Source organism: Taeniopygia guttata, chromosome 3 (assembly GCF_048771995.1).
Source record: "Taeniopygia guttata chromosome 3, bTaeGut7.mat, whole genome shotgun sequence".
Classification (NCBI taxonomy): Eukaryota; Metazoa; Chordata; class Aves; order Passeriformes; family Estrildidae; genus Taeniopygia; species Taeniopygia guttata.
The window spans coordinates 106,083,652-106,110,549 of record NC_133027.1 but is presented as its reverse complement, the minus strand read 5'-3'; the positions used below and the strand labels follow the sequence as shown (position 1 = coordinate 106,110,549).

The following is a 26,898-nucleotide window of genomic DNA, read 5'->3' as shown; positions in this document are numbered from 1 at the left end:
AAAAATTATCTGGGAGATTCACAGCAATGCTTCCTGAATATTGCTTTGATTATTTTGGAACGGTTTTAATATTATCAGTCAGTATTTTTTGTAGACTGATGTGTGCTTAAAAACTGGACAAGAAAACAGAAAAAATATAATAAAGTGGGGTTTAGTGGTCAGCATAATTTTTCCCCTCTTAGGTGAACTTTATGGAATATAGAAGTGTCTGCCTGAAGCTGTGCTTATATAAAGGGTATGGGACACCCATATATATGTTACACATGATTTTAAAACTATGAAAAATGAGAAAGTATGAGGCTGGATCTTTGTTTATTCATTTGCCTTTGGTGCTTCAACAGGCAATTTCTTTACAATCCAGGATTTTAATTTTTCTATTTCAGTTCTGTTCAGCTCATGATTGAGGTTTGGAAAAGTATGAAGTGATGTTGATACTCCCAAAGACTTTAACATCTTGTTGGTCTCTTCACCCCATGAGTAGAGAACTAGATCATCAGCAGTTCCATGGCACTGAAATAATTCTGGAAGAGCACTTTCATTTCTTTTCAAAGCCTAGATGGAAAGGAAACATTGTCAGACATACTGCCAAAAATGTAAAAGGAATATTTACAATTATATGATGACAGTTATCACACTTACTGATCTACATTTTAGGAGTCATATTGTACTGTCTCTATAGAAGTAAACCAGGAAGTACTGGAAAAAACTGCCCTTCAAATTCCAATACAAGAACTCCTGACAAATGATAGGGTTTACTTTAAGGTCTATACCCCTCTCCAAGTAAGAGAAACAGAAAAAAACCTCATGACAGGAAATGGAGCTTGTGAGTATTATAATGCATCACATACTTTAAAAGAATACTTATGCTTACACAGACTCTTTAACAATTAAGGACAACTAGTAAAGCATTTCATTTGTTAATCTCTTTCTAAACTTCAATATTGTACTGCCAGTGCGAAAACATGCAATAAAACATTATTTAAAGACAGCTTTAAAGCCTCACTTCCCTAATATTCTGATTATCTATTTCCAGAAATGGCATAAGTTTAGAATGTGAATCAACTGCCTCGGATGTATAAACATGTATATTGAATTTTAATCACCATGTTTTCCATGTAGATAGGCACGTTTTCTAAAATTATTACACACTCACCTGGTAAACAGCAGAGTCTTTATTCAGAAAACTGGATAAGGCAAAGACTCCGGCCAGATCCTGATGAAACCTAAAGGCCAAATGCATTGCCATTCCACCTCCCATTGAAAAGCCTCCTAGGATGCAACAAAAGAAACAAAGATTTTTCTGTAAGTCCTTGTAACCCAATGTACAATTTATTATCTTCAGACTTGTTTCTTTTATAAAAATACAACAAGAAACCCATCTTGAGTACCATTAAGTTTACAAAGATTTTACACTCACAGAATCATTTAGGTTGGAAAAGACCTCTAAGATCATCAAGCCCAACCTATGACCCAACACCACCTTGTCAAGTAGACCACGGAACCAAATCCCCCATTCAGTAATTTCTTGAATACCTCCAGGGACAGTGTCTCCAGCACCTCTCTGGGCAGCCCATACCAATGTTTAACAACATTTCTGAGAAGGAATTCCTTCTGACATCCAAGCTGAACCTTATGTGGCATAGCTTGAGGTTTAAATCAAAGCATGATGCAATTAGGATACTGGATAGCTGAAGCAGTGCTGAAGATTCATTACTGAGAGAGGATAAAAATGCCATTATGCCATTACTTCAGAAGCCATTTGTGTATGGTCCTTACCAGGTAGCTGAATACTGTGGCCATACATACTCTGACATCAACAAAGTAAAACTCTGTGAACAGGTAATTCTCACTGCTTTTTGTACTCAGATTTCTCCCCTAGGCTTCACATATGAAAGATCTCTATTGTACATAATCAATGAGCATTCACATTAAACTAGCATTGAGGATATTTTTGTTGTTATACCTTGAGATATATAAGAAATAGGGAACAAATGCAATGTACTCCCCCTGAGCTCTAACAGGATCTCTGAATTAATGGCCTTCTGTGGTCCATATGTCTCTTCAACTACATGAATTCCTTACTGAAGATAATTCCTCAGAAATTATTTTTATATGACAAATGCTTATTCATTAGGAAAGAAATCCAGACTACCACATTACTTCACAAGGAAGTACACAGGTATTATATTGACTGAATCCAGATAATGAATAGAGTGAAGTTTCCTTTATTTTCTTATACACAATCTGGTCACTTATTTAATTTCCTTTTGATCATTCTGAAGAATGCTGTCATCCCCAAATCCCAAAAGAAGCACTTGTACTCTAAGAGACCATTCTGCACTTGCTTACAAATAAATACAGACAATGCTTTGTCAACAAATAAAACAAAGTCCATTTTAAGTATTTCAGATTACAGGAAGAAAAGCTGCATTGAAAAGTCATTACTAGTTTGTAAATGATTTAATCTTAAAATTTTGTACCCAGTTAGTCACAATCTGGCACACTGTCTGCAATTACTCACCAGCAGTCTTTGACAATGCAGTCACCTTCTGTTTAGAAGAATATTAGGTAATGGTTCTTTTATGTGGCTCATACTACTACAAGAAAATACAATACAAAGGACTAGCTCTTTGAATTAGATTTGCATGGGTGTACCTGAAGTTTATCACCTGATACCACAACAATCTCTGAGTAAATGCCATATGGTAAATGCTTCAAAACCAACAATTTGAATAAGCATGATGAAGACTATTTTTTCAGTTACAAGAACCATTTTAGTATAAGTGTATGCTTGACATAACACATAAAAGACATTCTCAGTCAAGAACTTCTACAAGAATTCAAATTTTGGATGAAGGAAAAATAAGGGGCAGGTATAGATATTACACAAAACAACTGTATGAAATGACAGAGCATAAACAAAACACACAAGTACATGTATACAGATGATCTCAGCATGAAGAATACATAAACTGTACAGTATTATTAAGCATTGTGTCAGGACTGTTAGACAAAATCAAAATGACACAGCAACATTTCATCCTTAATTGACCTTGCAGAACACTGCAAGGTCTTCACCAATCTACTTCTCTACTTGAGACCAATCTACTTCCAAGACACACAAAGACTCTGCACAGAACGTCAGAGTTTGCCAGTAGATATTAAATTTAGAAGTATGTTCACTTTCAGTTTTCCCCTCATGCCTATTTTAATGAGAACTGTGATTAATGCTTCACAATAGTTAAACAGGGTTAGATCAGCAATGCTCACATGCCAGTTCAGGAAAGCACCTAAGTCTTTGTGTTAACTTCCCTGACTCACAAAGGAGATTTATATGTAGACTAATAGGGGAATTCACACAAAAGACTCAGTTATGTAAAGCACTTCCAGTTGCAGAGAAAGTTCACTCAAGAGTGCATTTATGACCTCAAATCTGCTTCACTGTAGTGCTGAGTTTTAGGTAATAGCCCTCTGCAATAAAAATAAAGCTGCTTTTGACCCACCTGACAGCTGAGAAAGATCTGCTGAAATCACACAGTCATCACACTTCCAAACTAAAGAATTTGAATCTGAAGGAAATTCCCATGCAATACTTCACTCAAATTAAAACATTCATTTCTGGAATATAATCTCTAACTAATTTCAGGTAATCTCAGGCACAGGATGATGTAACACAATGTGACCAGAAACTCAATTTCTCATACAGAATTTATGCCTCATTTAATAAAACAGAAACCTTCACCATGGTTGCCATTTTTCAGTGATAAAACATTCCTTGTAAATGGCCTTAGGAGACTTGTAAACAAAACTCCAGCTCACTTTTGTAAAATATCTCGATTTGTATTATTTTGCTTCCCATTTGTCTGAAATGATAACCTGAAATGATACCCTAATGATGACACTTCAACATTATATGAGGTTCAGGAAACCAAGTATTTACCTACTGTCAAACTTCAGCTTTATTTGTTTCTTTGTACTTCGTCTAACAGTGTTTGTGTTTGCATCTCAGAAAACACTAACTTTATTATCCAGCACAAAGGTTTATTTTGTATCTCTTGTCCTGCATACACAAGAGAATGCTAAAAAACTGCCTTCTCCCCATGCATCACTTTAGTGGCTGCAATGAGCTATTACTGAATTCAGAAAGTTCTTTAGGTGCTCAGTCTTATTCACAGAAAGAACAGCTCTCTAGCACACACTGGTTTGGCATTGCCAAGTGCATCCTGAATCATACAGACCTGACTGTAAAATGCCTTAGTCTATTTGTTATAATGATTACGGAATTAGGAAACAGACACATCTCTTTTTCACTCTTTACAGTAAAACTTTAACATGTGCCCAAAGGTGCTTGCCATACTAGAAATCACAGCCATGGGGAAAAAATAGTTATGAATCATATCTAGGGAATAAATTTTGAAGAAAAAAAAAGAAACAGGAGAAGCTAAACCCCAGATTTTGATGAGATTAGGATTTGGACTTTGGTGTAGGGGTGTAGTTTGGGGTGTTTGTTTTAAGCAGTATTTCCTCACTAGTTTCTCTGTATTAGTTGTTCATCTTTCCTGTATTTCTTCCCATTTTTCAGTACAGCTTTGGTAACAAAGTGGCAAGAAATGAATCCTCCAGCACACAGTTCCTGTGCCAGCACAGCAGAAGACAAACACTCTTCTGTTGTATAAAGCTACACCAGCATAGTCAGAAATTGTCTTGGCCTGTTCTGATATTATTACAATACATTACATACTCTTGCCTCCTTTTCATTCCATTCTCACTGCATTTTTCATTCTCAATTTCTCCTTTTTTAGTATTTCAACTTAGAGTTGCTTTAATCAGTTTGTTATCAGGAATTTCTCCCTAAAGCTACATTCCAGTTTACTTTCCCCTCTCCCTAGGGATTTTGTGATTTACCTTCTATTAATGGCAACAGCACAACCTTGTTCTACACATCATCTGCAAAGAAGCTGACTTTCTGTTTTGACCTCCCATTTTCATCAATGAATGGAAGTATTATATACATTTAACAGTGTTCACAAATGAATATCAGCTAAGAGTACAAATGCCAGTGGAACAGCAAACTCCCTTCTCTACAGAACTCCCTTAACACTGCTCCTGTGTTATGTACTCAAACATGTGCTTTGTCTCAAGTGAATTTCCTCACAGCATTGATTTTCTCCTTTTAATCTCTTCATGAAACTTCATCAAACCCAAACCTTGCACACCAGCAGAACTGCAACGAATGGTTTCCACCTTTGATAGCCTTGTTATTTTGGTTGTTAATTAGTCTTTACAAGAGCAACAAACTTGAGAGTCTTTACAAGAACAAAGGCAACTTCCCTTGAGCAGCTTAGTCACTTGCTCTTGTTAGGAACATGAATCAATTTGCTCCCCAACTTTCTCACCAGTCAAAACACATTTTGAAATGCATATTTAAGTGGTACAACTTTTACCACTTTCTTGTAAAAACAAGTGCACTATTGTTTCTAACATATCAACTCGCAGTAAAACCAGAACCAGTTACATTTTATTTTCAACTGTTACAGGTAATAGAGGGGAACCCAACATATATACCTAAGGGGTCGTAATTTTTTAGCATTGGAAGGAAAATAAAATCCATTAAAAGTCTCAAATCAACTTTTATTAAGATGTTACTCTGCCAATCTATGGCTTGCTTCATTTACCCAGTGTGTTTTCTTGGTTTTTTCTAGAGAGGACAGCAGTGTCCTGCTGTAACACTTACCTGTCATTTTTACAGTCAGCATAACTGCACAACATGGGAAAAAGGCAGAGAACAACCTATCCTTTATGCTCACAGTATTTGTGACTCTAAACTGAATCACAGGAATATAGCTCTCTAAAGCAAAGAGTAGCGATGCACAGAAACAAGCTGCTGTTCTGCAGAGCTGTGAGCCTTCTGTTAGCAGAGATCTTTTAGAATTCAGAAAAACAATGGTAAGGATTTGCCTAAACAGAGCTGAGCCTGCACTGGCACATGACAATGGAATAGCAAATGTTGTGAAGTCTCATTTTTGTACGATTCTCTTGGCACAATTGTGAAGAAAGTACAAGTTAATTTGTACCCTGTGGCATGTCTGCACAACTCTCATGCATTCTAAAAGCCCATCCATCCATTTAATTTTGCACTGAATTCAGGCATTTATTAAAGATGAATAAGGACATGTCTTCAACAGAGTTCCTAGTAAGGCTGAAAAGATCAGAACTTGATTCACTTTATAATTATTTTCTTACCGAAGTCATTATTTTATAGGCAATGACAATATCCTGATTGAATTATTTTGGGATTATTTTATTAGTTTACTTCTGTGAGTCTTATTTACTCCTAATCTTCACTATAATTTGCTAAACCTGACTTTCACCATACTGGGAATGTGTCATCTTTCAGAGTCTTTAGAACATTAATATTGAATTCATCAAATGCTGGGAAACAAAGTAACAGGTTATGGTCTACTCTTGGTTAAAATTAGCATTGTACCTCCTACCGAAAGACCGATGAAGGAAACAGAAAGATTAATTTGTTCATGTCTCTTTTTACTTCCTGATGTGTGAACTAGATAGCAGAGATCCAAAAGAGAAACACGGTCAGTTAAGATACAAAAAGAAACCCCAAAACCAAGAGGAGCAAACATTTACTCCCAAATATAAATGCAAGGCAAATTTACACTAATGCACTGAAAATTAGTAAAATGTTGCAGGTATTACGGGGCAGATGGCCTAACAGTACTGCTTGCAGCCCAGCATCTCAGGCACAATTTAGATAAATCACAAAGCCATGTAATGGGAGGCACAGAAAGAGAATTCTCATTCGAATTACAGAGACAAACAGCAAAATAAACCCATGAATTTACTCTGTAAGAAGAAGGCAGTAAGTACCTCTGAATGGAAGACAATGTCTTCCTAATAAAGACAGAAGATACAAAATAGGATGAGTGACAGCAAAAGGCTTAGGAGTCAAAAACATAAAGTGCCAAGATTGTGGGTGAAATAGATGGCTCAACACTTCAATGATTTATTTGGAAGTTTTTATCTCCACATATTTATAAGATCTGCTCTCTGGGGTGTCAAAGCCAAGATATTTCCTCCCCATCCCATTCTCACACACACTGAGAGAGAAGGAAATGCTAATATTTACAAGAAGCACAGAGCTTTCATGTTACTTCCACCATGGTTCAGTAGCTATGTAAGAAGTCTAGCAATAAGCAAAAAGTGGTTGTGTGCCTCGTGTTATTGTTACAGCACAAGGGGTCAGGAATCATGCATGTGTTTTTTGGCATTTAGTCAAATCTACAGGACTGTTATGGAAAGTTTATTTTCACTGGCTGCTTACATGAGTAACTACAGGTGGCAGAGACCAACGCGCTTGGATCAGCACTTCTGCACTACAGAAAAAGTGACCTGTGAAAGCAGGAAAGCAGTGCTAAATTAAGAACAAAAAAGAAACAAAAAGACTGCCTTTCACCAAAGTGTAGTTGACTACAGTAAGCCCTATCAAAATGCTCAAAAAATGAGAGGGCCATTTCTTTCAAGAGCTTCTATTCAAGAGCTTGAACAAGATTGTTGAAATTTTACACAGTTTTCACTGAAATTGACTTATTTTACAGGGCACTGTCACTATGGAAGCAGTTAATAAAACCCAAAACAACAGAACAAACAGCACAAGAAAACAAAAAACAAAACCACCGTCACCTGAAAAATCAACTTAGCTTTAGATAGAAAAAGAAATTATTGTCCCACATTTTAAACTGTGGCTTGTTTGGCGGATTTAGCAATGAATTCAGGCATTTATAAAGAAGAAATACATCCTGTTTTTAGAGAAAGGATATTATCAAAGCTCCAAGTGTCAAAATTTGACTAAATTTATAACACTCCTTTATCTCCAAAGTCAATACAAACCTACTTACAGGACTATTTACAAGGAGCGCTTTAGCCAGGAAGACCAGTAAGAGTAACACAAGAAGAATGTCTGGCTAAAAAATAAGTACCATTATCAAATTCTGGGGATTATATATATTTTTTTTTAATAATTATGTATTGCTGCTAGTCACCCTTTCTTCCTCCTCCAAGGTCAGAGGAAATAAAGCTTAATCAGAAGTCTACTTCCTTCAAAAGACTTCTGTTAAAAGGAAAGTAACTTATGAAACTGTTAGGAGACAGGAATGGGTAGATAAGCCATGTCACAAAATTAATACGGATGTTTTAAAAATAAGACTTCATTTAGATCCAGAAAAGTAAATAATTTATTTCCTTAGAAGTAGATTCATAGAGCAGCTGTTAAAAGCAAGGCTGCACCAGCATTTTCCTTGATAAGGGAGAGAGGAGTGGCACTGTACAACCTGGACTCCATCCTCAGCTTTGGAGTTCTCATCTAGAAGCAGTCACTTGTGAATTTCAGAGGTATCGAAGCAAACAATGCAGGCTACAATTTCTTTCAGAGAAAATGCTCTTACTGCCCCACTATCTTGAGCTGAATTGCTCAAGAAGGGGAATCATCTCAGTGCTCTCTCAGATCTTGCCTTCTTATCCCATACCTCTGAGCTGTCAGCAGCTGCCCACCTTCCTGCTTGCCTAACACCTCGCTCACCCTCATCCAACAATATCTGACACTCACCCTCAGCCTGTAATTTCTGGTCCTCTATTCCATATAAAACCATAACCGTCAATCTTGTTACGCTCCTCATACTCATTTTGTTTTCCTTCCAGTCACTAAAACTCCCACTTACTATGAAATGGTCACTCAACTCAATTCTCCTTAACCCTTTAAGGAGTATTTTCATTCCCTGCAAATACCTTCATACGACCACTCTGCTCTTTGGTTTCTGTGACCCTCCCCAAAAAGGCCCCCACTGTTCTTCACAGACTCCCAAGTTCTCCAGTTGCTTCTCTCAACTAATTTGCCTCTTTTTCCATAATAAGATATGTACACCATTACGGATCTCCAACATTACTCAACAGCACTGAATGCACTATGAATTCATAGCAAAATTTCACCCTGGCTTCCCCTGCTATAAATGTCAATTTTTTCCCTTTACCTCACAAAGGCTATCTCTTCCAACTCTGTGGTACCAGCAGTGACAAACTCACTGTCTGCACACCACCTGTTACCTTAGGCCTCATCTTATTGTACCAAAAGGATATTCCTGACATTTTCCAAGAGAAATCTAAAAAGCTCTGACAGAACTTAGTTATCTGACATTCTAAGCAAGTAACCAAACCTTCCATTATCTCCTGTACACCAATCTTCTAAACTCAGAAAAATTTCAGGCCACATATTTCTCCTTTTTGAGTTGACATTACATTTTGGTGTGACATACATTTACATGCCGACTTGGCCTCACACTTTCTTTTGATCAAAAAATCAGAGAATGGTTTGGGTTGGAAGAAACTCTTAAAGATCATTTTCCAATGATCCTGATATAGGAAGGAAGTCCTTCCACTAGACCAGGTTCCTCAGGGCCCTATCCAATCTGGCCTTGAACACTTCCAGGGATGGAAATCCCCAGCTTTTCTGGGCAATCTGTTCCAGTGTTTAATCTAAACCTGCACTCTTTCAGTCTAAAGCCATTCCACCTTGTCCTATCATTACATGGCCTTGTAAAAAGTCCCTCCCCAGCTTTCCTGTGAGCCCCTTTAGATATTGGAGCGTGCTGCAAGGTCTTGCCAGAGCCTTCTGTTCTCTAGTCTGAATACTATAAATATACATATAAATCTTTACAAAAGTCCTAATTTCCTGTAAGAAAGACTGCCAGAAAATGGGCAATTATTTGCACAAAGTCCTAAGACAATTAATGTCACCTTTATGCATAGAGACCTTAGAGGATCTCTAAGCTTCATTCTTCACTGGTTAATCATCATTAACCAGTCATACACTGGTTAATCATCAAAAACAGCACAGAAAAGGCACAAAGTTCTTGTGGAAGAACACTTAATCTTGTACAGCCACAAGTGATACAATTTTCCACTACCAAGTTTTTTATGCATCCGCATGAGTCCCCTCTGTACTTCAGACAAAGTAACTCAGGGCTGCCTTATTTTGCTTCTTGCATAAATATTGGACTGAACCATGAGGATGCATGCTTGTAGTCTCTGTCAGGTGGGGAAACAGAGCTCTCAAGAGTGACAAAACACGTACAGCTATTTCTGATTTATATGTGAGGAATGCAAACACACAGAGATGGGGACTTCCAAAGAATCTACGGGATGAAACACTCAGTGCATGCCAACTTCCTTACTCTGCTTATGCCTTGGAAAACAACCTTCATACTTTGCAGTCTGGCTGTTTCTAACTTTGAAGGCTACAGAGAAAAGGAAAACAGCCTAGTAGCACACTGGATCTGTACATAGAGCATCTCCCAGCTCACTCAACAGCAAAGCACCTGCACTTCTCCAGCTGCTTCCAAGCCAGCAGGTATAACAACACAGGAAAGACAGATCAAAGGGATTCTGTTGACAGCCATCCAAAACAATGCACTCACTCTGCAGCCAGCGCAGCGAGCCAGAAAGGGAAAGCAAACACAGGCCTTCACAGAGCAACATGAGGCTGGACCAGGAAAACACACCAGGCTGAATGGTAGTGGCTTGGCCGTGCATTATTTTGATGGCATGACTCAGTGGGACATACATTTATAACATCCCACTTTAAGAGTTTTTTCCCCAGCCCAAAATCATTTGTGGTCTAGAGATGGGACAGGGAGCCAAAGACTTGTGAATTCTCATTCCCTCTCTGCCATAGGCTATTTCATCACCCTCAATTTCTGTGCCTCAATATCTCACCATCTATTTCACTGAAGTACTGTGAAAGTTACTGGAAATTTGTGGAAAGAGAAATAAAGATAGACACATATGAACTATTACAGCTAATGCTTTATTTGTTATCAAGTGTCAACCTTTAGTGCTATGTAACATGCACATTTTTCCTGCATGAATTAATTTAACCCAAAATGATTAGAACAGTAAGGAAAAGTTCATGATTATTTATATGCTACAAGTCCATTCTCCAAAATGCACGTCATTTTTGGAAAGTGTATTTTTCCATCCTTGAAAAGGGCTTAAAGGAAATAGTAAAACTATGTACTTCTCAAAGTAAATCACTACCCACTCTATTTTAAATAATGATTAAAAATGACTGTTGAAAATAAAAACAGTTTTACATTTTCAGGATACTGCTTACAGTTAGCCACATTCTCCACCTGGTATGGGTTTAAATAAGGATTCAGTATTGTTGAGGATTGGCTATGGAAAAGGTTGTTCAGCAGTTTCAAGCTATGATCATGACTATTCAGGATACAGTAAATTCAAAGAAGATAATCTCTCAACCATTAAAAAACCATCAGAATAAACACATTATAAATAAATCTCTTACCTATGAGTATCCTGTTCTTGGCAATGCCATTCTTAACCTCATCGTTGATCAGGTCTGTAAGACCCTGGCACATGGAATCAATGCTTTCAATGTGTTCAGGACAGTCATTACAGATCTTGTACCTGTCAAACCACACATTGGAAAAGGCTCCTTTCATAGGTGTATATGGCCTAGAGTGATGGAAGGAAAGAAAACAAATGATTACCCAAGCACAGGATCAAAAGCCTTGATCATATGTAATAAATAAAAAAAAAATCTCCAGCAAAGGAGAGAATAAACCTCTTCAAGCTCTAACTCCATTTATATCCAGTCACATTGCATTTCCTTGCATTGAAGTCATGGTCCTTCAAGAATGAAGCCAACATTTGAAAGCTATGTAAAATGCAATTTTCAGCCAGTTAAATGTTAAGGTTGGTTAGGTCAGCTAAACATTTTAAATCTTAAGCCGGTCAAGAGGTTCTTAATCCCAAACAAAGGGTTGAAATCCATGCTGGAATACGACAAACTGAAGTAACTTCTAAACAAGACAGCTCTGCAGGAGCTAACTTTATGGAATTCAATTGCCTAATTCTTGACAAAACTGACAGGGCATGGATATTATGAATCTCTAGGTATTAAAAATAACCTGCCAATTTTTCTTTCTGTCAAACAAATACAGACATCCTCATCTTAGTGTGGTCGGTACCTTATAAACATAACAGAAAGAAATGCCATGGGCTTACTGGACTGGTGTACAAACAAGAGTTACGACACTCCTCGCCATAATACAGTGCTGTTGGAATGTCATTTTAAGTGCTTCAACAGGCTGCCCAAACCCTAGATAATCAAGAAACCTTCAATTCAAAGAAGCCTTTTCTTTGGTTTTAAAGGTGATCTAATTGCCTTGCAATGGCTCTACAATATATTACAAAACATACTGCTATGAGATCGACCATCTCAGACAAAGCCCCTTGAAACCCTTATTTGTTATGTTCAACCAGGGCAAATTCTTCACTTTTACTTAAGCTTAGCTCAGATTACAATCATCATCCACAAAACAGACAGCTCTTGATACATTTCTGGATGGGAACACACTGAAAATGCTAAAGTTGACTTCTGTGCTGTCTCTGGAATTTTTTCAATGCTAGGATTAAAGAAAGCCACAACTAACCTAAAATGAGAAAGCCACTAATTCAGTTATTCTTATTGAAGGAACAAATTCTGCCTTTATTAACACCAGAGAGGCTTCACATATGTAAACAGCTATTTCCAAACCAGTACTGCCACTAGGAAGAGTGTTCAGATAGTACTATTTGGACTATTCAGTCATAAAAGTAAAAAATGAGAGAACATAGGTTTTCTTCTGCCTGCTGTCATGAACACAAAAAAAAAAAGCCCATTACTTAAAAGTTGGTAAGAAAAATTGAAAGAGGCAACAAACAAAAACTGAAAGAGGCAACAAACAGCAACAGATAGGTACAAACAGAAACAGAAACACTACAGGTTAATCTTTTTCAGCAGAGCTTCAGGGTACCTAAAATGTACTATTATTGAAAGTGTCATACAGTATGTGGTCAAGTGCCTGAAGTAATCCCTCATTTCCAGAATTCAAAACAAACTGTATACTCAAGCACCAGAATTTTAAAAATTGAGCTATTCATTTTCAAGCTAGCCCTTACTCATCTATTAAAAAGTTAACTCCAAAATTAAAGGAAATTCAGTGGAAAAATCTTGTATACCCAGCAACTTAAAGCTGCATTTCAAAATAGTATTAAAATTATGTGCTTTCTTGACTGTCTTTATTTTGGAATTCTGTCACCAGAAATGAATTGATCAACACCTAAAAAATAAGATTACAAATATCTAATTAGAAAATTAAGTTTCTAAGAGCAGACATTCCAGTCAAATCTATCAAGAGCAGAATCAATGGAGTTTCCAGAAGTCACTTGGACAACGTGACGTACAACAGACGAAGTGCCTGGGCAAACAGCATTTAATCCATTATTTTAGCTTCTCTCAAACACTTTAACAGCAATCCTGGTTAAAATGCTTAGCAGCCAGAGTGGTTCATTTTCTAGTAAAGTGTGATAGGTTTTAGTATTACTACAGCAGGTTGACCTGGATTCATTATTACAGCAGGTTAAACTCCAGGATTTATATGAAACGTAGATATATACATATACTGCATTACAGCAATTAAATTTACATTCCATAAATATTAAAACATGTTTCCCCACAACTAAATGACAAGATCATGACATTTAAAACAGATCAAAATTCATCATGAGATTATAATAGTTGATCAGATGTTGAAGGTCAGGACTTTTCCCTGCTGTTTTTGCAAATTCTTCATAAGACAGATGAAAGACCAATGTCTTTCAAGCCCACAGGAAAAGACCCCAAAGCAAACGACAAGTGGCTTTCAGCTGCCTCAAAAACATCCTTGCAAGCACTCTTGATTTCTCAGAAATGCATTAAAAATAACCTTTACATAAAGCTGAGAAGTAAGATTCTTTTAATGGTTCACCCAACTGGTACATCTGTTTTAGTCATTCACCTTTTTCTTTAAATAATCCCTTTATTAGCTGGCACACTACAACTCAGACATTACCACGGTAAACAAATATGTTTGGCATGGAACCATCTGTACAGCTCCAAGAATACAGCACCAAATTTTTTCATACAATTAAACCACAAAAAAAAAAAGCCCCAAAAATCCTATGTTACAGTGACATGAGAAGCTGGACTGAAATATGCAAAAGCAAAAAAAAAAAAAAAAAAAAAATACAGAGTGGAGTGGAAACTACATCCAACAAGATCAACATGGTCAGTTAAGGACAATGTCAGACCAAATAATCAGCTTTAAGTTTGGAATTTTTTTTTCTCTCTTAAGTTTAATTAAAACTCATACCATTAGTCCATCTGTGCCTCACTTTCTTTATTCTCTTTTTAAAATTATACTAGAAATAAAGCTCTGTGTCTCTAATACTGTGTGCCATTGAAAGTGGGAATGAAAATATAGAGTCCCCCAAGTTGTGTGGGCATTTTTTCTCATTTGGTTTTAAGAGGTGTGTGTGAGTATGTTTTGCTTGTTCTGGAGTTCATAAAAGATTCATATCCATATAAGAAAACTAGAATCAAGAATCTTCTCTCTGTGTAGATCCAGCTTCCAAACTTGTATCCATTTTTAAAAGATACTTGAAAGTTCAATTTGTACCAATTTCTTTCTTAACATTTAAAAGTTAGGAGCATGGACAGCAAAGGAGACATGGCTGATATCAAACATCATTTAAGAAACTGTAGGGATTAGGAGGATTAGAATCTTTAAAATACTTCCCAATATCCCCAAATCACTCTAAATCATGTTTTCTGATTAGTTTATAGCTCCTATGTGTAAGGGCATTGTTAGAGATCAATATACCTCTTGCATGAGAGTGCAGTCTCAAGAACCTATGCAATACTTCAATGTCTTGAAAGGAAAATATATCCTGTAATATCTTTGTAAGCACTTACCATCCTTTCCATCTCAGACAGAAGTAATTTTGACTGTTGATTTCACTGCGAAGTTTCAAAGTAATATTATTACAGATTTTACAAATTCAAGATGGATTAGGTTCTGCTACCCTGAGTTCTGTAGCAATGAAGAAAACATGATGAAAATTAGGTAGCAGCAACACCATCTATCTCCACCTTTCTGAAGCACAAATATATCCTCTAGACCTTCTTACTCATGTTTAGAATTGTGCCAGCTAGTCTGAAATTATCTTAACAGAAGTGAAGGGCAACCCAATGATGCTACACAAGGTTCAAATTCAGATCTCAAACCATGGCAAATTCCATCTCCAAAATGATGCTATTAGCGTAGTGATTCACATAAACTACAGGTGGTTTTGATCATTACCCAATAAATCACTGTCCCTATCCAACATTTTAAGTTAGAAGACAAGCCAGCAATTCTAGCAGCTTTAAATGACACAGCACATTGATAAATGGCAAGTATTCTTCCCCCAACTCTTTCTCCTGACACACGATTGTATCACTGCCTTCGTGCTCAGCACTACCATTACCTTGCATTAGCAGACACAAACCCAGACAACTGGTGCTGGCTTACAGGCTTCCAGACAGAACTTCCTGAAATGTCAGACACAACTGGAAATTTATAGTGAAGTTGGGCTTCAAGATTGAAATAAAGACAAAGAAAGATAAAAAATTACTGAAATCCTCAATTTTTCCTGCTTCCCAAAGTCATCTCCTCTCAGTTAGGAGGTAGGGCTTCTCAAATTGTAATGTTGTCTTTCAGAAGACTGTGCACGGCTCTGAAAAAAGCTACAGGGCACACTACCACAGGAGTTCCACACTGCTCTGCTGAGACTCCAGCTGGAGAACTACATCCAGTCCTAGAATCCTCAGAACAGGAAAGACATGGACCTGTTGGAGCAGGTCCAGAGGAAGGTCACAAAAATGATCAGATCACCTCTTCTCACAAAGAAAGGCTGAGAGTTGAGTTTGTCCAGACTGAAGGAGATAAAGCTCCAGGAGACCTTATTGAAGCCTTCCAGTACTTAAAGGGACCTACAAGAAAGATGGGAACACACCTTTTAGTGGGACCTGCTGCAATAGGAAAAGGGGAAATGACTTTCAATTTAAATTGGTTGGATTTAGACAAGATATAAGGTAGACTGTTTTTTACAAGAAAGGTGCTGAAACACCAACACAGGGTGAACAGAGGTGGTAGATGCCCCATCCCTGGAAACATTTTCGGACAGTCTGGATGGGATTTCAAGCAACACGATCTAGTTGAAGATGTCCCTGCTCATAAACTAGATGACCTTGAAAGGTCCTTTCCAATCCAAAATATTGAGTTCTAGAAGCAAGTCTTGACTCTCTTAAAGCTGATGGCAGGTTTTTTTAATGAAAGCAAATTACTCACTAATCCCAAATTCTCTTATAGCATAATATCAGTGCTGAATTTCAGGACTACATTTCAATAGAAAATTTAGGTCCAAAATATGCTTTTTTATTCCCACTGTCTGCCTGAAGCAGAAAGCAAATTTTAAAAGAAATGGGGAGGAAAGTAGAGAATCCAGCTAGTCAAATAAGAAGTATAAATCAGAAACTCTATTCCAAGGTACATGTTGTGTTAGAACTGAGGGTCAGCATATCTTAACAATGAAGCTTTGTGGTATGATAACAGAACATATGATGTGTCCAAAATTCAAGCAGCTTTAACTTAGAAGTATACTTAAAAAAAAAAAAAATCACCAAAACGAAGGCAAGAGTCATCTCCATGAGGAGCAATTTTGGCTGCTCTCCAAAAAAGGCTGTGCCTGTTCACTCAACCACATGCAAATGCTTTTGATAGAGTTGTTCTGGATGCACATTGTCTGAAATGAGAGCTGACTGAGCCAGTACAGAATGGTTACCTGAAGAAATACTATGCTGACAGCTTTTGTTACTTGAGACAAGTCTTATTCATTCAAGACAAAGGGAGCTGCAATAGAGTCTGGCATAAAACTCAGTGGGAGAAATTAAGTTTGTTTCTGTTTCTTTGTTTTTGTGGGTTTGCTGAGGTGGTTTTGTTGTTTGGAGGATTTATTTTTTTTTTGGAGACAGTGGTGCAAATTCTGGGGATTGGTACGAATTAGAGAACAGTGATAATTTTATGGTTGAAAAGACCATAAAAGACCTTTAATATACATTACCAGTTTCTCAGCAACCAATAGAGGCTGCCTTACAAATTCAGTGAAAGAAAGTGGCAAGAGGCAAACCAGGGTCCAATCTACATCAGTTCTCCATTATGGGGTCTGAAAGGCACTCTGGGATTCAAAGTGGCATCTTTCACAAACTGGTGGCAAACAACACTGAGGATGGATGAATGACACTAGCTAAGCACAGAAACCTTTGAAAAGACTGTAAAACAAGAACACAGAATGGTACATAACTTAGAAATCCACAACTGCTTGCTGGAAGGGTAATATAAAAACAATTGTTTCTAATTCTTTTGTACCGGAAAAGGGTTGAGAGAAGAAAAACAAGATGAAGGATGCCTAAGAGCACACTGCAGTAAGAGATTAGAAATCCAAGATAATTTCCATCGTGTTTTAATTTGTTTTCCCCAAGCATGACTACAGCTATCTCTGACAAGTGTGTAGTGCATCCCATGTGTTATTTAGCATCTGATGTAAGGATTAGATATATGCAGTTTTCCTCACCTAATTCCAGAGCAGAAATAAAAGGAAAATACAAAGTTTATCCAAACATACTTCAAGCATTATTATGCAACATGTTGAATTTCTACTTAAAGGAGATGAAAGAATCACCCCATGATACCAACCCAAACCTTTCCCATTTCTCCTTCAAGCTCCCACCTTTAAAAAAAGACTCCTTTGTGTTAAATTTATGAATGAGGTTAGGCCTTACAAAAGTCAAGGATTAATAACGTTTGCTCGAGCCAAAAACAGTATGATAGGCACTGTGCACACTCCCCTCCAATCCATCTCAAGTCCGAGCTGCAGTACCCCTGCTGCTTTTCCAATCCGAGGCCTCTCACAGGCAGAGGCTGCCAGAGGAGCTGAGTGGTGCCAAACTGTCTGGTGGTTTTGTGATACAGCCAGATGGGGACTATGGTGAGATGAAGCTCATTTCCACCCATGAGCTGAGCAAAGATGTGAATTTAGGAGAAAACATGGAGTAGTGGGCCTTTTAGTCCTTACCAGCCACATAATGATAATGGAAATTAGAATAAATCGGACCCCTCCACTCCAGATAACAAGTTCTGCACAGAGACTTACATCCCACAGAAAGGTTTGTTGAGTGAATGTCAAAAAGATCCATGAACTAGCCAAAGTAGCATTTATAGTTGATTTTCTGACTTGCAAAAGAGAAGGACTGTCAGAATGGAATGCAAGACAACGCAAAGAATCTTTGGCCTAGATTTTTTTCAGGGAATTATAGAAGGCAAGGTATATGTATTAAAACAAGCAAAGCCTAAATGGTTTTAGATCTACCACGTTAGCTCATGCAATGCCAATTTAAACTATCACTTTCTATAAAAAAAAAAAAAAAAGTTTAAATTGGGTGGTATTCAGTTCTGATTTAGAAACTCAATAGAAACCTAATGTTTAAGTCACAATTGTAGCAGCTGAAACAGTATTTAAAGTTGTAGGCATCCTGACCCAAATAAAAAGGGAAAAAGGAAACCCTTTCCTTTAAAACTATTAGTGTAGACGTGGCTTTAAGGATTGCATCAGCTACTAGGACTCCAATTTGAGCTTGTTTTTTTTTTAAAGATATATATTAGTGTTACAATTGAGAGAAAATAGAATTCTGTCATGTTTAACAAGTTTAATCTATGTGCAGAAGCACTAATCTTGACAGAAAGCTAGATACAGTTAAAACAAGTTCTCTACTCATTTTTAAGTATCCCAGTATATTAAAACCAGGAAAGAAAAAAAAAAAACAAAAACCTCCAAGCAACGTGTAAAACTTTTAATTTGTAAAGCAAAATTTGCATACCCCAGGTAAATGCACTTAATTTCCAAACATATTCCAAATTCAGGTGTCAGTACTCTCACTACATCACATCAAGCCTTCTAATCCACATATTTTTTTCCATTTTTATCTAAGCATGCTTTTTACCATATGCGATTTATTTAGGATTTTTCTTTTTTACTTGTAAATTTCACTATCGACATTCTGTTATTTTTACTCAGGACACAACCAAATATGAGACTCATTGCACTTTCCAATGTGATGGGGAATAAGTGAGACAAAATGCTGCAAACATTGCCTGTCCAGGGGGCATCAGGTGATTGTTCTCTGCACAAACCCTGAATACCACAAAAATCATTAAAGAAAAATAAATCTCTTTTGAAAAAAGAAGTGTGACTTTTTACTGAGACCTACAGAGATGAGTAAAAAAACAGTTTTATAAAATACAGTTCAGTAACATTCCATTGCTTTTACCCATAATCTTCTCTAGTGTTTGCCGAAATCAATGCTAGTGAAGCCAAAGAACATATTTCAGAATTCTTCCTGATTATATGCTGGACTGGTTTTCCAAAATAATTTTCAGATACATTGACTCTTGAATCAAAGCATGTCTGAACCTCTGATGCTGTACAAATTAAAAATATGCATGTTTCAGCACCTGGGATAAAATCTAAACAAAACATAAGTATAACCCAAATCCATCCTTCAAAAAAAAAAAAAAAATTCAATGTTGTGTTGAAAAATGTGAATTCCACTGCTTTTCAAAACTCTGTTGAACAGACACGAAGAATGTATATCTATGGATCTATTAATTTCCATCAAAAATGTGAGGAGGTATTCCTGACCTGCAGTTTATCCTGCCAAAGCCCCCAGCTTTGTAGTTATATCATCAAACCTGCTTTCACTGGCATAACTACTTTGAAAGGGAACAGTCACCGTGCATGTGCAAAGTTATCCCGGAAAAGACAGGAGCTCAGAGCATGAAGTACATCCACATTAACAGTATTGTGCCAGAAGAGCACATCAGCCAATCCTAGGAGGGTGTTGCCAAGCTTCAAGCTTTTCTTTGATTTCATCATCAGCACAAGAACCTGTAGGCAAGTTTTGAACTGACATTGCAGTGGCAGGTTAGACAGAGGCTCTGTCTCAGCAGCCTGACCTTCAGCCAGCATATTCCTCAGCCTCTGTGTGGGCAAAGAACTTGGTTTCAGAATCTTCTCAGCAGATCTGCATGCCCATAAGCACCCAGCTATAGGTCTCATTAACAAGGAGGCTGAATTCCTCCCTTGCTGCCAGAAACATTTTGAATTCTTATCAAAATATATATGCGTATAAATATACACGTACATATACCCAACATATATATTCAAGTTTAAATACTTTAATGTCTGCCATTCAAGTTTGGAAGTTCTAGGCCTTGCTTTTGTTTTCTGTGAAAGAAAGGAATGCAACTGTTACAAAATCATTTTAAAAAAGCATAATGTGGTTTGTTCTTGAATACCAAAACAATATGAAATAGGTCTGTAAATGCTTCCTTATTTTGGTTTCAACCAATGACATGTATCATCAAACTTCAGCACTGCTGCAAACAGTGGCAAACTGCTTAGGAGCATCTGTTTTATTTTACTGTGTCAGCTAGGGTTTTTTATCAGCAACAGAGGGCTATACACAGGAGTGCTTTGCCAGTTAAAGACAAATAGAGTGAGTATTTTGTATTCTTTGAATATACAACTTTTCTGTTCTGCTAAAAGCCACTTCTGAATCAGCTCATGCATGACTCTACTTGGTCTAGAAAAGAACAAGAATAACCTCAACTTAGAAAAAAAAGTGAGTGAAATAAACTGTTTATTTGCATATTTAATAACAACAGTATTTTCCCCTCTGTCTACCAAAGTACTGAAATTTGAAGTCGTAAGATAAACACAAATTCCTTCATTTGAGTCAGGAGATGTTGCTGGTTAATCATTGTTTACATCTGTAGTTACCCAAAGAAACCAGAACAAGTAAGAAAAGGACTGGACCTCAGAAGTGCAGTGGGATGGAAAAGTCAAGCACTGGCCCAGCAGATGTGGTCTCAGGTGCTCTGGCTGTATATAACATAAGGAGAAAAATAATTTCCCAGGGGTGCAGCTCCTCCTGCATTTTCCCAGTATCTGGTGTGCTGGGAGGGAAGCAGTGGATCCCCTCAGCATGTGTGATGTGCCACTGGTAACTCTAGCATCACTTTAGCCTGTCACCAGTCAGGCAACAAGCACATTATTTACAGAAAATGGGATTCACTCCCTGCTATCCCCTAATACACTGCTTCAAAGGCTTCCACTCACAGGCTTCATTTTTCTGTAACACAGTGAATACATTCACACTGCAATCTCTCAGTTGCTTTTCCTGCCCAAGTAAATCATAAAAAATACATGGTTAAGGGAAAGGTTTTTTTTTTTTTAATTTCATGTACTAATGAGTGCCAGACAAAATCTGCTATTATACTTGTTTACACCATCCAAGAATTATTTCCTGACTTTGGAACCTCTATACCTCAAAAGTCTATGTCACAATTTCCTTTTCTGTTCAGTATTAATCCACACTTATGCACAAATTCAGACAAAAACTCAACTCCATTACCTTTCAAGGAAGCATTTTCCTAACTTAGAGCCACAGACACCTCAAAAAAATTGTATTAAGAAAAATTAAACACCCCTGAAATTCAGTATTATATATTTAATATATGCAATTAATTATATATTCCATATTTATTATTATCTTTGGATAGCTATGGGGATGGGTGTCCAACTTTTAGCCTCTAGGTTTGACCTAGAGGCATAAACTTTCAAATTCCTGCAGGAAAAATTTTTAAGCTATACTTCCATATACCACTGAACACACAGTGTCATTTAATAACAAGACTTGGGCTCCCAGCAAATATTGAAATCAATTCTCTTTGAAATAGTTGGGCCAAGATTCAAACAAGAAGCAATGTTAATTTTTGAAATCCCAGTCCTTTCTCCAGAAGCTGAGGAACTTTGACATCCTTCTTGCCAAAAAGACCACCCACCTTCAGTACTGAAACCTGGCACTAAGTACAACACAATATTTTAATAGTTAATATATGGGAGTTATTATGGGTAGGATTGTGATCTGGATCATGACTCTCTAATGCCACTACAACACACATTGCAGGATCATCTTCTGTTTATATGAAGGAAATGGGAAGCTACTATGAGGACAATATCCAAATTACAAATAGAGGCTGTGACTTCTGGGAATCATTTAGTCTTAACCACTTAAAATCACAGCTCCTGGACAACAATGCATTGTTGTGCTTCAGTTTTGTCAAAAAGCATATACATGAGAAAGAAGAAAGAATTGTTAAGACAATTTGTACTAATATCCAGAACCGTATTTTATAGCACTGGAACAGAGGAACTTAATCCTATAGTTACAATATATTAAATGGTACCTGGCAGGAGCTGTTGGATAAATTACTTTTATATGTTGGAATGCCATGTCTTGATTCAAAATTTGTTTTATCCATGCTCTTGCTCCTTGGCCAGTATCACCTGTATCACACAAAAGAGTACAAGAATTATTCTGTGCATTTAGCAAGAAAATTATACAAAGTCAAATATACTTCAGATTACCTTAATTTCAAATTAAGTTAATACACTAAAATGCTAAAACATAACTTTCTTGAACAACTTCAGTCCCCTTTCCAATGGACTCAAAACTTCCTAGAAAAAGACTACTTAAGAGATCCCACAACATAAGTTTAATCAATACTTTACTACATTCAATGACTTAAGTATCTCCCAAGCAGACACAAGGACTTACCTCTTACTTACAGTTTGCTGTATTTGCTCTTAAGTGATGAACAAAAATTTTGATGAACCTCGTAAAAAGTGAGGTAAAATAACTGTTGCTCCCCTTAAAAAGTTAGTTACTTTTACTACAGATTTTAATGTTAACCCACTTCATAACCTAGTAAAAAAGATCATCAGTTTTAATTATGCTAACATTGCACATAAGCTTTATGGGAAAAAGAGAATTTGTAAAGAGATAGGTTCAGTTAAAATATCTAGCAGACTCTTAAAGAAACCTTAACCACACAGTTCTGTTTGAAAATCAGTTGAGATCAACTCCCAATATGTTTCTTTTACCAATGCAGGCTATGGCCAAAACCCCTGCCGACTCAAGTGCCAGGAACAGGATGAATTCTTCTGTAGATAGCATTTTCTCCTTTTAAATAAATATACATATATACACCAGACAGCGTCTCCAGCTTGTCTTTGCACAACTGGTATCTTCAGCCATAATTTCACTGCCACCTCTCTCAAGAGCAGGCACAAATAAGTCCTCAGCAAAACACAATACTTCAAGCTTAAGCAAACTGGTCCATCAAGGAATATATTTCACAGTAGGAAGGATATTCAACCTAAAAAATTGAGTGGCGGCTCAGCAGACTGGAATTTCACTACTGCCACTCATACTATAGGACTTCAGTCTTGCTTGAAGTTGAGTTTCACACGTTATCAACTAAAAATGCTAATATTCTCTATTATTTTAGCTCAAGTTGTTTGGTTTGACTTTTGAACTCACTCCATTCTTTTCAATAAAATGGCCAAACCAAAAGAAAAAACAATACCACTGTCCTTAGCCAGGCTTATTGGCACATTACATGGGCTCATCTGAACAATCCCACATGAATATACCAATTCATTGTTAAAACTATTATAATTCTCCAGTGGAGGAAATCTGCTCTTAAGCACTCTAACAAAATTCAGATGGTTTTTATATACAAACATAATTAATGTATCTTCAAAATTAAAACAGAAGACAAGTAGGACTCAAACCCAGCAATATTTTTCCTGTTAAGCACAATTAGCATAACTAGAACTAAGTGTTCTCTGACCTAAACACTCCATGTGACAAATAAAAAACAGGGTTGCAAAACTGACACAAATCTTACCCTGTGCTAAGTTAAACAGTAAAATCCAAGTTACCTCCTTAACTGGATGCTTCAGAAAATACCCCCACAAGCACTTTGCTTTATGCAAGTACTGTGATCTGAAGTCCAAACACACCTCTGAGTCTTTTCAGACACTCTTGACATACAAGGGTTTCCTCAAGGCCCTTGTCACCTCACTTATAAACAATGTACCTTAGGGAGGCTTGAATTAACATTTTTTCTATACACTGGTTTGTTTTTTTTTTTTTTTTTCAGTTAGAAAGCCAAAGTCTAAGCCTTGCAAATACTTGCACAGAATGAACCCTCGGGTAAATCAACCAGCTATCCCAATGATGACAGAATTGGGACTTAGGTCTTAACAAATTTTTTAATGATGTAGGATAAATCATTATTTTATTATTTATTCCTACCTCTTAAACGTCACAAAGATCTGTAGAAACATTTACTGTTATTGAAGACAATTTGTCCATTAAATTTGTCCAGAAAACTCAGTAAGAGAAAATTTATGCCCTTCTGTATCAAGAACTGTCATGGTCCAAATGCTACTCAAACATGAGCACTTGTATGCTCAGATAATGTATTTTGATTTGCTACAGAACAGAACTTGGAGGAGAGGGAGGAAAAGAAGAGACCGTGACATAAAACGAAAGCCAACAAACCTCCTGAAGTGCTAGTCTTTCAGGCTCTTCTGAAATTTCTGAATATATGTTCTGAACACTACAAAAATAAGCAAATGATGGGTGATTCTGCTTTGAGTCAGTTTACAAACTGAAAAAGACTGATGGCAACTTTATTATCTCTTCTCCTTCCTCAAGTAAAATATTACTCCTTTCAAATATAGTTTGTATTTCAAGTTTTCTTTCTCTGCAAAGTTTAAATTTAACATGTAACATGTAGACTGGACATTAGGAAAAACTTATCCACCAAAAGGGCTTTCAAGCACTGGAACAGGCTGCCCAGGAAAGTCACTGAGTCACCATCCCTGGAGGTATTTAAAAGATGTGTAGATGTGGCACTTAAGGACATGGTTCAGTGGTGGACTTGGCAGAGTTTGGTTAATGGTTGGACTCGATGTTCTAAAAGGTCTTTTCCAGCCTACGATTTTGTGCTTGTTACAACTTGCAGAGTTGTAATCCTCAGCCTAAAAAGCTATGACATACTTTTTATGTCCATTTGCTTTCCCTGCCAAGCTACCAAATGGAACCTCTACCTAAATCCAATGTATAGTACCAGGGCTGTTCTAATACTTCTCTATACAATTTTGCATTTTCATTCTTCATTTGTTATAGTTCGTCTGGAGCAAGCATTATGTACAAAATGGACTCATGCCATTTGACTGGCACTTTCCAGCACAAGTGCTGTACAGAGGTTTACAACTCGGGTTTACAGGCCAGCCCACAGCAACAGCACTGTGGCGACTTCTGTTTTAAATTCTATTCTGTGGAACTGCTAGAAACCAAATAAAACCACCCCATTACAAACATTATGAACAAAATAATATATATAAAAAAAGGAAATTGTAGAGTACTTTAACCACATGTGGACTCAACCTCTAACCATAATCTTCCCTTACTCCTCCAACATTACAGAAAATTATTTCCTCAAGCATTAAAGCATTAGCATTAACAAAAGAGCTGAACACATAAACTCTTTCACTTTCATTCTTTTACTCACAGAATTTTTAAAAAGAAAAATTCAACTAGATTATAAAAATGAAACTAATTTAGTAAGGACACACATCTTTGTAAAACTAATCAGAAGCACCAGCTAAAAGCAAAAGTAAGCAAAAGACTGGGAAAGTGTTGAGTTTGTTGCCATATGCACATGGGCAGCTCAGTGATACCGCTTCTCAAGGCCTTGATCTAATAAAGACCTAAGATTAATGAGTTTTTTTCTTTTCTTTTAACATCATGTGGACCTTGTTATTTAGCTCATTAGAAACAACTTGTAAGGATTGAAACCCAGCAAAACACATGCTCTGCCCTCAGACCAGCCACTGATGTAGATAACTCCCCCCTGCAGAGGGTGGCCATGAAGCCAGACAGGATATGGACAGGGCCCTTCTGAACAATCAGAAGTTGGTGAATGAACATTGGTTTTAAAGGGTGCCAAGAGTTCTCTCGCGCCGATTCTAAAACAGCAAGAGCCACTTTGTGAAAGTCATCCTCTGAATACAATTACCCTCTGAGAGGGAAAATTAGGGAGTAACAGGACTCGAGGAAACGCTGTGAAATGTAAGGTCGGGTACCAGGGAAAGGATTTCCACCCAGAGGGAGGCTGGGCACTGGAACGGGCTCCCAGGGCAGAAATCACAGCACCAGGCAGCCTGACAGAGTCCAGCAAGCCTTTGGACAGCGCTCTCAGGCACACGGTGTGACTCTCGGGGTGCCCTGTGCGGAGCCAGTGTGGCGTGCGATGATCCTGATGCTCCCCTTCCGAGGAGCCGGTTCCTGCGGGACCCTCTCCGGGCACCTGCACACGGCTTTGCCGCCCGCCGCCTCCCCGCTGCAGGCAGAGCGGCGGGGACAGGGTCACCTCACAGCCCTTCCCAGCGCCGGCAGCCGCCGCGGCCACCCCGTCCCACCGCCCCCTCCCGCAGCACCGCAGGGGCCGACCCTGCCCGCTTCAGCCGCTCCCGGGGCGCCCCGAGAAGGGAGGGAAGGCAGGCACCTGAGCCGTGCAGGAAGATGAGGGAGGCGGTGTGCCGGCCCGCGGGGGACACCACGCTCCGCTGCAGCGCTGCGGGCGCCGCCATGCCCAGCGCTCTCCTCCTCCTCCTCCGGTTCCGGGCCTGTCTCCGCCCTCCGCTCCTCTGCTGAGGCGGCCCCGGCTCTCCTGGCACCGGGCTGGGAGCTCTGTCGCTCCAGGCGGTGCGCTGGGTTAGCAAAGTTTGTTCACAGGCGGACTCGCTGCAGACGCCGTGTTTGGCAGTGTCCTGTGGCAGGGACCGGTCCGCCCCTTGCGTGTCACGCGTGACAGAGAGAAAACCCCCCGGGCGTGTGCCCCAGTGGACTCCCTGCCTTTATTCGAATAAAGTTGCAGGACTCCTCTGCCTCCTTTTTGAACATCAGCCTCTGGCGTTTGTGGAGTTTCCTGG

The 26,898-nt window shown here is 38.0% G+C and overlaps 1 protein-coding gene across 2 annotated transcripts; it reads right to left on the bottom strand.

Moving 5' to 3' along the window:
• Positions 1-295: 295 nt before the first annotated feature.
• On the bottom strand, positions 296-26,721 carry LYPLAL1 (lysophospholipase like 1). 2 transcript variants are annotated; one of them, XM_002190626.6, is made up of 5 exons: positions 26,472-26,721; positions 22,296-22,395; positions 11,372-11,541; positions 1,154-1,269; positions 296-552 (listed from the first exon to the last, which is right to left on the bottom strand). In XM_002190626.6, the coding sequence occupies exons 1-5, from the start codon at positions 26,554-26,556 to the stop codon at positions 313-315; spliced, it is 711 nt and encodes a 236-aa protein (XP_002190662.1). In that variant the 5' UTR covers positions 26,557-26,721; the 3' UTR covers positions 296-312. The 2 variants fall into 2 exon arrangements, with proteins under 2 accessions (XP_002190662.1, XP_072783685.1); XM_072927584.1 differs by lacking the exon at positions 26,472-26,721 and adding an exon at positions 22,993-23,597.
• Between the last annotated feature and the right edge of the window lie 177 nt (positions 26,722-26,898).